We start from the raw sequence: 15069 nt of genomic DNA, 5'->3' as shown, positions 1-15069 counted from the left end.
AACTTTCATGTGGTATAGAATAAATTAGAGAAAGTAGCATATATTTTTCCTGAACAAATGTAAAACATGAACGTTACATATGGAAAAATTAAGTTAAAGACAGAATGTAATTACAAAAGCAAATGCTCAGAATTTTGGGAAAGTTAGAATTACAAGATGATACAGTCTTTCCCTTTTGCCCTTTCCTCTTATTCCCTTCTTTATTTCCGTCTCATTTTCCATATTCTTAAGTGTTTCTTTGTCTAATTACAATTACTAATTACTAATTACAATCGTTTATCAGTTCCTAGGCATATTCTAACCTGCCCATTCCCTTTTGCCATCTTTCACAGTGGTCTTTGCTGGCTTTTCTCCCAGTATGAACCCCTCAGAACGACTGAAGTCTAAAGGAGGCAATAATACACATCAGTATCAGTTCCTTATTTGGTGACCCTCACATTTATTAGCATGTTCAGAGGAAAATCCTGTGCCCTCCTAGTAGCCTTGCACTGGGTCATGGACAGCAGTCATTGCATTTTTGAAGAAATAGTCATCAAATTAAAACACAGTTCACAGAGTCTTAGGAAAAAAACAGCCTCTCTGCTTAACTCTCAAAACTGTGTGTACCTGCTTGAGAAGCACTGACCTCAGCAAATAGTTCTCTTCCCCCAGTGCAGACATTCTTCCACTGAAAAAGTTGAAGGCATTATTAATGTCTTCAGTGTCTGAAAGCAGACAAACAAATTGTGTAGTTGAGAATGAAACTTCCAGTCTATATTCTGTTCAAGTGACATCTAGTATTTTTTGCGTTTTTTTGCTACTATATTCATTTAAGGCAGTGGAATGTTTTTCCTGTTCCACTGGTTTTTGTTCTTCTTTCTGTTTTCTCTTTTCTTTATTTTGTTTTGTTTGATATTCAGGTTGGTTTTCAGTTTGTTGGTCTTGGAGCAAGTCAGATAATAATCCAGTTCTTGGTGCTGCCATCTACTAGTGTCTGAGAGACATGGTGACATTTGACACACCCCACATTATCTGTATATTTCACTGCATGAGGGTCAGGGCACAAACTTATGTCAGAATATTGCTTGCAGCATAACATCGTGTAACTCTCCTCACTTCTTCTACCTACATGAAAGACTTTCCATATTTTTGGTCTATTTTGATTTTTTTTTTTCTTCATAAACAACAATCAATTTCCCTCATAATAGACTTTAATCTTGTAAGTTCTTTCATTAAAAAAAAAATAAAAAGACTTTCTACTGTATTTAGTTTATTAAATATATTTAGTTCTCACTCTAAAATGTATTTTCTCTCCCAGTCTTCAACTGTCATAGAAAGAAAGATGGATGTAGAATTGCCTTTTTTTTTAGCAATATTGCTACTTTTGATAGCATTGATAGCGTGAATTCAGAAGTGACTGTTGAAGCTGAGGTTTGTACTATGCTTGCACTCTGGCCTGCTGCGTGAGAAATGTGTTTTTCCTGATTGTTCTTCTGGTTGGAAGCTCTTAGATTTTCAGGAAGTGGCAGCAGATAGGAGTACACAACAAAGAAAGCTGCAGATATCAGCAGGGAAGCCCCTTGTTCCTTGAAGCCTAGTTATTGTTTATGTTACTACAGGCCAGCATGGGTCAAAAATCCTTGAAGAGAGTAGTAGTAATATGAATTCCTTTACATACACAGAAATTGAAAAGTTCTGGGTTAGTATGTTTAGGTGTGAGTCATAATTCTGATTGGTTTTACTGAAGGAAGAGGAATAGAACTGTGTATGTTAAATGGAATTTGAGTACATTTAACATTATTGACAAATTTTGTAGGTGCTTTTGTAGACTGAATAAAACTGTATACTTGGTCTTCACAAGGTGACAGCTGTATGGTCTTCACAAGGTGACAGCTGTATTGCTCTCTAACAATGTCTGGCTAAAATGGCTAAGCAGAAGTCAGTGGATGTCTTGAACAGAGACAGTGCATGAATTAGCTCCTTTTAGTGCATCAGTTAATTTCTATCCATATCATTCTGCCTTTCCAAGGGTCTGTGAGGGTGCAAGCCTATGGTTCTGAAGACAAAAGGGCCAATCTTCCTGAGTCTTTAAACTCCTCCTGTCTTGCTCCTGATGCAGATTTTTTCAGCCAAAAACTCTCCACCACATGACCTTGAATGCAGGCAGTAAATACCTGCTGTAGCTCTTGGTACAACTAAGGAACTTGCTTTAGCATCACATAAGGTCCAGAGACCTTATGTTTCCTCCTCTTTAGAAAACGGTAGTGTCCTCCAGACGCGTGTAGATTTGTGATAAAGAAATTTTGTCTGCTGAATTAATTTTAATTCCCATCAGTTCCCTTTTTTGGTCTGTGGCAGGCAGGGGTGGGTGAGGAGAGATGTCATTTTTTTTTCCGTCTGTTGGTAGCATTGATTTGCAGTTTTATAAAAATAGGGTCTGAGGTACGGGATCAGAACTTCTTACACTGGTTTTGTTGCTGAAGTCAACATATTGCATAACTAATGTTCTCATTTCAAACCATATGTTCCATATAAATATGTAGCTTGCCTTGCATACCTTGGAGTTATGTAATAGTCTGTGTGCCTTAAATGAGAGGTACTCTTAATGGGGTTAGATCCAATAACTGAATTACTGTGGTGTAATAGTGGCATCAGCGGTATATTCCTCTTAGTCTTGTCTGAATATGATAATGAAATAGCAAGATGACTTCAGATAAAAAGAGAAATGTGTGGCTGATATTTTCTTTCAGATGTTCCTAAGCTCCAGCACGTATCCTGAGATTCATGGTTATTTGCATGCAAAAGAGCAGGGAAAAAAATCATGGAAAAAATTATACTTTGTTTTGAGAAGATCTGGCCTTTATTTTTCCACTAAAGGTACATCTAAGGTAAGGCAAGGAAAAAGACTCCAGAGGAAAGAATTCTGAAGTTAGAGTACGTGTATATATATTTGTCATTTAATACAGTATTAATTCTAATTTAAATTATACTTTAATGTGATTAAAAAGGAAACTTTCTGTATTTTATCTATTGTAACGGGAAAGATTCTTCTTATTTATTTATTTATTTTTGCCTGACTTAATTAGAGTTATCTTGGATGATGGAGGTAATAGCTACAAGTAATACTCAACAGGAATTACTGCAGTGTGATGTTTTTCAAATTCTTCAAGTATATTTTATTTTGATGGTTGAAATGAATTCTACTCTCAAAACTTCTGACTTCTACTCCTATTGTGATGTGAATCTAGTAGATATTTTCCCAGAAATCTGATACCTTTTATACTTCATGTTTTCTCTCTGGAAGAACGAACTCTTTGACTAGTTTAAGGTATTTGTTCTCTGCATTAAGAAGTGAATTTTGAGTTGCCTCTTTCTAGATTTCATGAGACAGCATCACAGTTAAAACTGAGATGTAAGACCTTATTTTGGAACAAGAGAACTGCTATACTATTCTGAGTTTCTTATCTGGAGAGGCTAGCTAAAAGTAGTCTAACTGTATTACATTGCTCTTCTTTATAGGAGCCAAGGCATCTGCAGTTTTTCTGTGAATTCAGCAATAGTGATATATACATGTCTTTGACAGGCAAAAAGATTTCTGGAGCACCAACAAGCTATGGATTCTGCTTTAAGGTACAAGCTTATCATTCTGATACATATTAAAGCAAGCCACAGTTTTTCGGTAAGCTTAAGTTTCTTTAAGGCTTTTGAAAACAATGTTCAGCTGTCTGTTATAAAATAGGAGAATTAGTGGCTTTTATTTCAACAGGTATTATCTTCAAGATATGCATTAATGCTAAAAAAAAAATGTGCTGTGGCCTTCTAGCCTAACAAATCAGGAGGAACCAGAGACCTGAAACAGCTCTGTGCAGATGATGAACAAAGTAGGACCTGTTGGATGACAGCAATAAGGTTGTTTAAGGTAACTTCTGCATAGAGTTAACTTCTTTCTTAAGTTTACTGTGTGAAATTTTATACTGTGAAGTAGAGAAATAACATAATTATAGGTTCCCCATGCAATAGCATTATTAGTGCTATCAGTGTACAACAAAAACTGAAGTTTCATCTCAACAAACAGGCCAAATTACTGGAATCACCATAAGGGAGGGGATGATATCGCATGCACTTATATGTAACCTCACTGAATTTAGAGACAATGTTGGTAATGGCAAACAAAGCTAAAATAATACATGAGATGTTTTAAAAATGTGTTTGTGGAAAAAACAGGCGTAGGTCAGTTGATGTATTAAATGAGCAGAATTTCATGTAGAATGTACATTTAGAAAAACTAAAGAAAAAAAAAAAAAGTTGTTTTTCATTATCTTAACAGCATTTGTCCCTACTTTATAATGGTAAAAAATCATGGAATCATAGCATTGCCTTCTACATCTGGAAGAAGGTTTCTTCGGCTCAGGCTTATGGTTTAAAATGCTAACCATATGATTTTCTGTTTTTAGTATGGGATGCAGCTGTATCAGAATTACATGCAACCATATCAAGGTAGAAGTGGCTGCAGCCCTTTGAGTATAACACCTATGGTACGTCCCACAGTAGCTCCATGAGTAAACATACTGTTTCTGTAATCATGCTATTTTTAAGTGACTTTTGTCAGTTACACAACTGACCTGGTCCTGCAGATTTTAAATGTGCTTTGAATGTGTGAAATCTTTAGGGACATCTGGGTAGATGAGAGAGCTAATTAATTAATTTACTTATTTAATATGAGTTGGGCAGTTCAGACCGGTTAGCAGGCATTTCTCTTTTGTCAAATAGTCAGTATTTGGGGAGTTTATTGGCTTATTATCACTGTCAGTGAGGATTTTAAAAAAGTAGCAGAACTGTAAATGCATTACAAAAGAGTAACGTGCTTAAGGTTACATGTACTGTAAATGATGAATAAGAAAGCCTTAACAAATCCTTTTCAGTATACGATAATGCTTCTGTCTTTTTTCTTTTCTTTCTATTTTTTTTTTCTAATTTCCCCAAATGGTTATTTATTTAAATTGGATTTAACCTGATGTGATGCAGCCTGAAGCTCGGAGGAACACCATAATTTGGCAAAACTGGATTTTGGAGGAATAGCAGTCTGTAGACTGATGACCTGTTTGTCTCCCCAGCCAGATAATTTGGGATGGGATTGGCCTTCTAATACCTTGTCTTACTTATCCCAGTCACTTTTTTTTTGAGTGATGTATAGCACTTTGTGCTTTTTATGGCTTAAATTGTGTAAAAATTGCTTGTTGCCAGGATCCATTATGAAGATTCTTTTTGTTGTGTTTTTTGTTTGTTTGTTTGATTGTTTTTGGTTTTTTTGTTTGGGTTGGGGTTTTTTTGAGCTTTTTAATGTAGTTCTTTCTGATGAAACACTTAAGATGTGTATCTGCTTTTATCAGAATTCACAAAAATACTGTTTTCTGATATTGCTGATAAGCATGGCTTCACAATTACACTTAATATACTGACTGTATTTATATTGTCCGTTACAAGAAGCTAATGATAGCCAGCTGCTACTTTCATAATGGGTGTGGGAGCCATTATTGATTCTGTCTCCTCTTGCACAGCCACATGCACTATAGCACATGTAGATTCAATGCCAAATATATAACTGGGTTAAGTATGGTACAATTTTTGTACTTGTCTATAATTCGTGAGTTAAACAGAAATTTGATAAACTCAATAATTAAGTGACTAGGCTATTGAACACAGAGAAAGTATTTTCATAGAGAAAGTATGTTCAGGTGTTCACATTCCTGATTAGTTTATAACCATGCCAGCAGCAAGAAGTTCCCTTCTCTCTCCTAGAGTCAGGCACTGTCATTCTGCCCTGTTATTTTGCTTTTGCTGAGTGTCACAGTTACTCAGACCTTAGACTACAGTGGTCTGTAGAATTACTGCCTTCTGTTTCTCGTTACCCTTGTGCAGGGACAAAACAGAGCTCCTTTGGTTTTGGACAGAAATCTGGGCCTCCTGCATTCTAGATGTTACTTTAATTTATAGAATTCTGGAAGGTTCTTTTAATTGTTTGTCATAGCAGCGCCAGCCAATGCTTGAGACATTATGTTCAACATAAAACAAGTTTTTTATAAACCTGAATTTCAAAGTAGTGTTTTGTTGAGCATTAAGACCTGAAATTCTCTTTATTCTGTTGTTACAAGCTTGATATTCACCAGGAGGGAAAGACAAAAAACAGGCATTTTTTAAAAAATACTGGATTGCATAATTGTTTAATCTGTGCTTGTTCTGTGATGGCTAGAATTTGAAGGGGAGTATTAAAAGAGAACTTAATCTACAAAGAAGTACCTGTTTCCAGTGCTTAAATGTAGTAAACTTTGAGGGAAATTTTTTTACAATAAATACATAAATTATAGCAAAATACTTTAATTCTTTGCTTATATGATGATTATGCATAGGAATTTCTTATGTTATCTTTTTTTCTTGGACTACTTAAGGATAGTTACCTTACACATATACGTAGAATTTATGTTAGAAGTGTGTATTCATCATCTATCACAGTACTGCAAAAAAGATGGTTTGCCAAGCTGTGAAATTTAGTTTTGTAGCAGCAGACAGGGCTGTACCTGAGGTATAATGAGTTTGGCTGTGGTGGGAAATATTGCAGATATTTGTAACACTGTTTATGAAACATAGCACTTACTCAGAAGCTCTGTCTTAAAACATGGATCATTAGTTAAAATAATAAAATAGACAAACAAACTAAATCTGTTTTTCTTTTTTGCAGAGGAGTATTTCAGAAAATTCTTTAGTTGCAATGGATTTCTCGGGACACAGAAGCAGAATTATAGAAAACCCAACAGAAGCCCTTTCAGTTGCAGTTGAAGAAGGATTAGCCTGGCGGGTATAAACATCTTAGTTTTATCAGAATACTGTTTCTCGATCTGAACTTATTTATTTTTTTTAACACGAAAGTATTGAAATCATTTTTAATTCTCTCTCACACAGAGAAGAGGTTGTCTACGACTCAACTCACATGGCAGTCCGATTGCCATGTCCAACATGGGTATGTGTGAGTTATTTCATTACAGAAAAAAATGCAGTAGTTGTTTCAATAAAGCCAACATATATTTTTAAAATATCTTTATTTCTACAGCTATTCACAGATCTCAGTCATGGTTTCATCATAAAATCTCTAGAGATGAAGCTCAGAGACTTATTTTACAGCATGGGCTTGTAGATGGGTAAGCTAATTCTTTAAATAACCCTTCTGAGACATATTTCTAGCCAGCAATTCTACTTTTTATTGTAGGAAGGAGATGGAGGAAGAAAGATTTTGCACTTACCTAATAGAAATAAAAATTCTTTTATATAGGGCTATCAGGGGATCAGTTGGTTTCTATTTTATGTCTTTTGGAAGCATTAAAGTGGTGATCTAACACTTCAGTTCTGTCACTGACAGATTACTTGTGTTCTCTCAGAGCCAAGCATCTGAGCTGTGTATTTGCACAATATTCTCTGTGACCTTTCAACTTTGGCACTGTTCTCTTTTGTATCTCTTATTAGTGCTGAAAGAGTGAAGAAAACTTGGAAAGCTGCCTAACCTTATTCCAAAATGAACTGTGTAGGGATAGCCATTGGAAAAGAGTATGCCTTTACTTGTAAAATGAGTAAAGATCCAGCTTTCTCTTAGTGGTAAATAATGAGTAATTATTAAATATTAGGGTATATATATATATAATATATAAATATATATATTTATATATAAAAAATATATAAAAATATTAGGGTAAGGCTAATTGCTTCTATTTTTCTCTCATTTAAATATTCATTCAGAAAAAAATGACAGAATATACATTTCATTATCAAATCCTGATATTTTTCATTTCTGTGTTTTTATTTCTACTCCTGTATACATTTTAGACTCCTGTGTAAAATTGTGCCTCATTCATTCAGTGAGTTATCCTATTAAACATAGGAGCTATTTGCAGATAAGCACTGTGATTTTGGTGAGAACGATAATCCTGAGTGGTCTGTTTAGAATTGATTATAAAATAGTTGTATGAGCAATCATAAACTGGTGTTCATACTCACAAACTACAGTGAAGACATAAAGGCATTACAGCATGCACTGGAGAAAAAGTATTCAAGTTAAACCTTTTAAGGTGCTTAAAAGGTAAAACTGATTCTAAGCAGAGATCTCTTATGTATATGACATATACCATATATGCCAACAAATACTCTGTTTATGTGGCTAATAGAAGGTGAAAGGACTATTGTAGAAAGGAATAAAGATTTCAGTAGTTGAAATAAATAAATGACAGTTGCAGACTGCAAAAATCATATTTCTTTATAGCACCCCTTATTTCTTTTGGATCTACTGTTCAGATGTGGAAGAAACATTCTTTAAGGCATTCATGTAGCAGCATTGCAGATTTTGAACTTTACCCCTTTACATTTAAGGACTTTGCGGTGATAAGTGGTTGACAGGATTGCAAACTGACCAGCCCTCAATAGATGAATGGGATAATAGCATTTCCAAAGGGCCCATGACAAAATGCAATTGCTCATTCAGAAAATTCCTTTTATATTTTTGAGAATGTTTTTGGAGTCATCCTGCACATCTAAAAAGCTCCCCCTCCAACCAGTATTTCTAAGAGTACGTGAACTACAGCCCTTTCTTCATAATAAAATGATCTTTTAAAAGCTTCTTCAATTAAAGTCAGTTAGTTTTGATAGTGTTAGGAAAGAGTGAAGACCTTTTTATGTATTCCAGCAATCAAAATGACAGCAAAAATCCTAATCCACCTGCATCTTTTTCATACACTTTGTGATTACTTTGCATATTGTTTAATGTGGGTCATGGTATTTTCATATAGAGAACTCAACTTGGATGTTTGAAAATTGGCACATGCTTACCATTTTCTTTTTTTTTTTTCTTTCTGAAATAAAAACAAAGCCAGCTCTTAGTGACAAACACGTAGAAGATGTAAGTTTATGCGAGAGATCTCACTGTTTTGTTAAAAAGAAAAAGTAATTGATGTCCTGGAAAGGGGTGAAAAGCCACTAGATGGTGAGAGAGAGCTTATTTGGAGAACCTGAATGTATTGAGAAATATTCATCACTGTCTTACTGTTGTATGGTGGGTTGGCAATTATCCCTCTTTCATAACTGAATTAGAATCAGCGTTCTGAATTAGTCTGAATGAGGGTTTTGATAGAAATGTTCATCATTCTGAACTCAAAATTTCTTAATTTCAGATATTTTCTAATGTTTGTTCTAAAAACAGAACTCATAAAATATTTAGAATTAAAATAGTAGTACTCTGTAATTTGGATACAAGTTTTCCTTTCCTGTGAAAGTACACTGAAAGTTTTTGCTGTCTTCTTTCTTCTCCTGAAATCACTTCTTTTCATACAGTTGTTGTGTTCTTACTTCTGATTTGTGGTTGGGAAAAAGTAGGTGGCTGGTGCTTGTTTGACATCTGCAAATCTACATTGCCTGTTTCTTTTGCCTTCTAAAAATGCGAATGTTTCCCAATGACTGTCCCTTCATTTCTCTTCTTTGGTACATTTGTTAGCTGTACCCACTCCAGACAGTTCAAACTCTTCACTAAAAGGCCGTGAACCAGGTATTTCACTCTGCCCACCAAACTGTTCTTCCCTACTGATAGTGCAAAAGCTACAGTCCAATCAAATTAAATTCATCCTTTATCTGCACCAGATTACCCTACAGGGTTATGGCAAAACTACATATACAGTCTGTCTGAAATCAAATAAGTAGTTGCAGTGACACTGTTGACCATTGAGAGTGTTGTGATTTCAACAATGGAGCTGTGAAATAGACTGTGACTCTGTGGAAATTGGGAATGTTGACAATGTACAGATATGACTGTGCATTTATGAGTATGGGTAAGGAAAAAATCATTTTAGTATGTCTCGCATTACCTTTTCTGTAGACTTCCTCTAGAATTTTAACCTTTCAAATTTTCTTTTTGAAGTTTGAGATTTAGGTCAGAGTCCAAGAAAAAATTTGTTCAAAGCACAAACTGTGATGGTGTTTTTCTGTCTGATGCATTGTAATTCTATGCAGCGTAAAAACAAATGCCTGCAGTGTTACTCATGCGTATTTTTCATATAATATTCAAGGTGAAAAAGAATTGAAGGAAAAGTATTTTCAATGGCATTTTTTCAAAGGAATATTGATCAAAAGCATGAATTTTGTAATTAAGGTTATTTCTGCTTCTCACAATGCTTACTGTTTCAAAACTACAACAACTTCAGAGGATATTTACAAAAGCTTCAGAGTAATCTTAATCTGAAAATTTTCAATCTTTTTTAGGGTGTTCTTGGTACGTGATAGCCAAAGTAACCCCAAAACATTTGTGCTGTCATTGAGTCATGGATTAAAGATAAAGCATTTTCAAATTGTACCAGTAAGTAAAACTTTGAGTTTCCATTTACAAGTATCACCTGAATCGTAAATATTCTAGAGTTGAAAATTTATGACCTTTGAAGATGATTTGTTACAAATCTTGACTATCATTATGTAATCCTACATTTTGGTTTACCTAATAAATATCTTGCAAAAATGCACAAATCTATTTGAGCTGAAATAGAAGCAACTGTGATTGCATGAAGGATGTATTTTAATAAAGGTCATAATGGCTTTTCTTTTCAGATGTTCATGTAGGTAGATTTCTTTCACCTGTATATGTGTATTACTGCCTCATCTGTCTAAATGCTTGGTTATTACTAAACCTTTTTTTCAATCCCCTCTTTCACGATTCATGTTATTGTGGTATAATCATGCTCATGTATTCTTAGGGAGGACAATTTTAACAAAAAAAAAAAAATGGCTTACTTAGTCCAATTACTTATAGGTAAGCTGAAATTTCTTCACTTAGTCATATTTCCATCAGTTTTCATGACATCCAGTTCTGTCTGAATGGACAGTATTCCCTGTCCTTTCCACTTTCTCTAGAGGAGGTTTATACAGAAGGTATTGCTGATTTTTTTTTTTGTTCGTTTTTTCAGTCTGCTTCTGTTGGGATGAGAAGCCTTTTCACATTATCCGTTTTAGCCGCAGATGCTTGACATAATTGAGAATACTTGTATCATTTCTTCTATCTTGGCAAGAACCTTTCTTCCAGACCAAATCACTGAATCACAGAATCGTAGCTGTTAGAAGGGACCTCCAGAGATCATTGAGTTCAATCCCCTCTAGCTTCCATATGGTCAAATATGGTCATTCAGAAAATTTCTGTATGCCTTACCTAGGGATTGTACCTAGTGCCCTCCCCCCACCCCCCAAAATAATAATAATAAAATATTATATATATATATATGTATATATATATATATATAAAATACAATTTATTTATTTATATATAAATTTGTATAATAAGACTGAAGCATTATTTGAAAGAGAAAAGGAGGCAATCAGTGTCAAGTAAAATGCAGTTGATTGGGATTTTTGTTTTGTTAATTATGAACAATGAAAGAACCCTTTCTCCAAAGCTGATATTTGTGTCCTGGTTCCTATGTGAGTATCAGCATATACTCAGTGATCAGAATCCTAGGTTTAAGGTCTCTGTTTCTATTGACTATGATTGCTTCTAGTATTTACTTAAGGATAACTCTTGTGTGGTTTAGAAACCCTTCTGAACTCTGTACAAATACTGTATGACTCTGCTTCATTGAGATGTCATTTAACTCTTAAATTCAAGAAACCCCTTTTTCTTATCAGGAAACAGATATTCTTTGCTCTAAGAGCAGATGTGGCAGGAAGCTACCACAAAACAGCAGTCTCTAAATGTATTTTGTATTTCAGATTAAAAAAAAATCCTGGATGGGATGTACATCCTGAGAGTTCGAGTTTTCCCTGCTTTAATGCTTGTGTCATATTAACATTAATAATGTGCAACAGGTATTGCAGGAGGGTGGCAGGGAACTGATTGTAAAAAGTTCAAAACAAAGGAATTGCAAACTACTTCCAGACTTGGTAGGAAGGGGTAGACTAACCAGAAATCACAAAACAGCTCAACAGCTGCTTCAGATGAGAAGTCTTAATTACAGGTAAGAGATGAGTACATTTTCTCCCACTGTACTCAAGTATGATAGTAGCATCTTCCTGTAGTACAGCAAGTACTGCTCTGTGCTAGCCATAGTTTAGAAAGCTCTGTTCATTACTCTCTCAATCTTGTGTAATATTTTTTTCTTTCCTTTTTAAGGAAAAAAAGCTGTGTTTTCCACTTTCTTTTGCCTCTCCTGCACTTGGTCTAGCATGTACTTTTTGAGCAGCAGCAGTACTTTCTTCTTCAAATAGAACATATTATTACACCAAGAATGTTATTTTTTGATAGACAATTTTTTATATATAGTTAGTTTCAACCAGTAGACGAATGCACTAGTGTGTAGCCACATGGCACCTTAGAAAATAAGTAATACAGGAGATAGAAGTTTTATGGTATACTGAATGGAGCTAAGGTTGAAAAGTATTAGTAAGCTGAAACTTGGTTTGTTGTCACTCTGGTAAAACTGTACTTATATTAACTCTAAATATCACTCCAAAGCAAAGACATAAAATGATATTACCAGTGCAAAAAGAGTATTCTTATGCTTATCAAATTATTTTTAGCCTTTAGGCATGGATCTGTCTTAGAGGGAAGGTTAAAGAATACATTATTTTTGTTGCTCTTGAACTGTTTCTGAATGATCTCTTTTATTTTTCCTTCTATCCATAGTCATAAAATTATGAATACCTTGGTCTACAAGAAGACTTCTCAAACAAGTACTTTAATCATGAAGAAGTACCATATCAAAAGAGGATTTGATTCCATTTTGTTTTTCCATTTTTACAGTTGGAAGATGATGGGAAGCTGTTCTATACCCTTGATGATGGTCATACCAGGTTTACAGATCTCATCCAGCTAGTGGAATTCTACCAACTTAATAAAGGAGTACTACCTTGCAAGTTAAAACACTATTGTGCACGAATTCCTCTTTAACCAAAGCATCTGTTGCTTCATCAAAGGGAAAGGGAAGATGCCAGAATACTTTTTCTCCACAAGGCAATTTGCGTAGTAAGAAAAGTGTTACATTATAAAGAGTCTAAATTTTAACTACCAAAAAATACAAAGAACATTCAATATAGATAAGAACTTTGTGATTGTCAAAGCAAAATAACTCTGTGGTTTTAAAATAGATATATTATTTCCTATGTAATTCTTTAGTGTTCTCTTGGACTTTTTTTCTTTTTTCCCCAATGTAAAAGTACCTTCTACAGAAATACAACTGAAGAGAAGTTCTTTGTTCTTAGGTTTTTGGGTTTGTTTTGTTTGTTTGTTTTTGTCATTTCCAAATGTTTCTTATAGTTTCTATTCATCACATAGAAAAACAAAATTTACTGTGGTAAGGATAAGCTGAACTGCACATTTTACTTGTAAATAAAATGAATAAATATTTTGCATTATATTTTTGAATGCTACTTTGAGGATCATCATTCAAAAAGCAAAAAATCATTAAAACTACTTATAACTGGTTGGCTGTATTCAATTGTGCGATTATGTAAAATTTTTGTCCAACCCAATGACTAGACTGACACCTTTATACAGAGATGGAGCTTTGTTTCCTCAGTTGTGATATGTATAAATGTGTATGAAGAGGTACACCTACAGTCTCTAACACAGATACCCCCTGCTAAGTACTGTGGCTTGTTTTAGAGCTGAGAAGGGAATCAACTTCATTGGCCCTTAAAATGAACAAATAAAGGTGAATACAGTGATTTTTTCTTTTTGAGGCTTAAGTGGAATGAAGCTTGAATTGAAAGATGTTTTCCTGTCCTGATGCTTTGTTATTCCATAGCTTTGGTTTCATTATGAGGGTCCAAAGACCTGGCCCTGGAGTAAAGCCTGTAGTGGAAGGTAGTGCTTAGAGATGGACTATCATACTGAATCCTGGCCCTGTGTCCATTCCTGCTTTTGTTCTGGTATCATCAGACACACCAAGTATTCTGCTGCAGGAGTTAGAGGGGAGTGGAAGTGAAGGAGGCCTGGCGAAGGGACAAAGCAAATGGACCCAAGATACAGTAGTGCCAGTGCACATCAGCTGGCAGGGTTGTGTAAATGGGTGCATTAGAATATGGTAGCTACAGTTTATGGTTTAGTTACTGTGTGCCCGTGGAAGACAATCATAATAACATAATGCTGTGATACTTAATTTACTGACTTGATCCACACATCACTGACCTTTTCCTCTGGTATGCAAATAGAGTTTTTAAAGCTCATTAAAAAAGCAACTCTTCATAATGTGTACCAAAGATGCAACATATGTGGTGTCTGAGCTCATTACATTAGAAATGCCTTGTAAAACTCTTCGCAGACTAATAAATTTAACTCTTAAACCTTGAATATAATTTCAAATTGTAATTACAAAAATGTAGTTTTAATTAAAACCTTCTCAGATTTATTTTAGCAATGGGATTTCTTCTGAGGCCTTGTATTCTTTCAGAAATTGGCATAGAATAAAGAAAATGGTTGCATTCCCATTTTTCTGATTGTCTGACAAATGAAATGAGTTGTTTTCTCTAGTCTACCTGGACATGCGAAAGCTTTGCCATCAGTTCCATTTGTATTTACGTATTTGCCAGTACAGCTGGTAGAGAAACTAACCACTCAGTAAGTATGTATCTTTTCACCTTTAGAAAGGTGACTGTGAGGACTATTGAGAGATGTCAACCATCAAGAATCCTTGCCTGCTTTCTTCTGTTTGCACAAGTGGGAAAAAAAAACAAGACAAGTCAACACATAAAATGCAGTATTGCTTAATGAGCGTGGGTTTGGGACATTTGAAAGAGTTTTTAGCTGGCAAATATTCAAAGCACTCTTACCTGTAAAATGTTGCCTCCTGCATTCTGACAGGTCTTTTAATTAAAATCTAAACTGAAATCTTGCTAAGAATACAAAACCTTTTTGAAAAATAAAAAAAAATCTGCATACATTTCCTGAAATGTGTGGTTGTTTATGACTATACCAAAATAGTAAAATTAATGAAATCTAAGTTGGTGTATAAACGAGTTAACAGGCTACCTCTGTGTTTCAGTATTACTGATGGAAGAAGCATGGAAGAAGTAGTCTTAATT

At 34.6% G+C, this 15069-nt stretch overlaps 1 protein-coding gene across 2 annotated transcripts in view; it reads left to right on the top strand.

Annotated features, from left to right (window-relative positions):
• Window positions 1–14805, top strand: part of GRB14 (growth factor receptor bound protein 14) — a 57894-nt gene extending 43089 nt beyond the window's left edge. The window contains exons 6-14 of one of the 2 annotated variants that reach the window (XM_072341936.1): window positions 2730–2867; window positions 3499–3609; window positions 3803–3898; window positions 4434–4514; window positions 6716–6832; window positions 6937–6994; window positions 7085–7172; window positions 10270–10363; window positions 12791–14805. In XM_072341936.1, the coding sequence (XP_072198037.1) occupies window positions 2730–2867; window positions 3499–3609; window positions 3803–3898; window positions 4434–4514; window positions 6716–6832; window positions 6937–6994; window positions 7085–7172; window positions 10270–10363; window positions 12791–12937 (930 nt within the window). In that variant the 3' untranslated portion in view covers window positions 12938–14805. The remainder of the gene's footprint in view (window positions 1–2729; window positions 2868–3498; window positions 3610–3802; window positions 3899–4433; window positions 4515–6715; window positions 6833–6936; window positions 6995–7084; window positions 7173–10269; window positions 10364–12790) is intronic. The other variant, XM_072341935.1, reaches the window with a different exon arrangement.
• Window positions 14806–15069: the final 264 nt, after the last annotated feature.

The sequence above is a fragment of the Excalfactoria chinensis genome, chromosome 7 (assembly GCF_039878825.1).
Source record: "Excalfactoria chinensis isolate bCotChi1 chromosome 7, bCotChi1.hap2, whole genome shotgun sequence".
In the NCBI taxonomy this organism is placed as follows: Eukaryota; Metazoa; Chordata; class Aves; order Galliformes; family Phasianidae; genus Excalfactoria; species Excalfactoria chinensis.
Note: the sequence above shows the minus strand (reverse complement) of the source record. Positions and strands in the feature narration are given on the sequence as shown.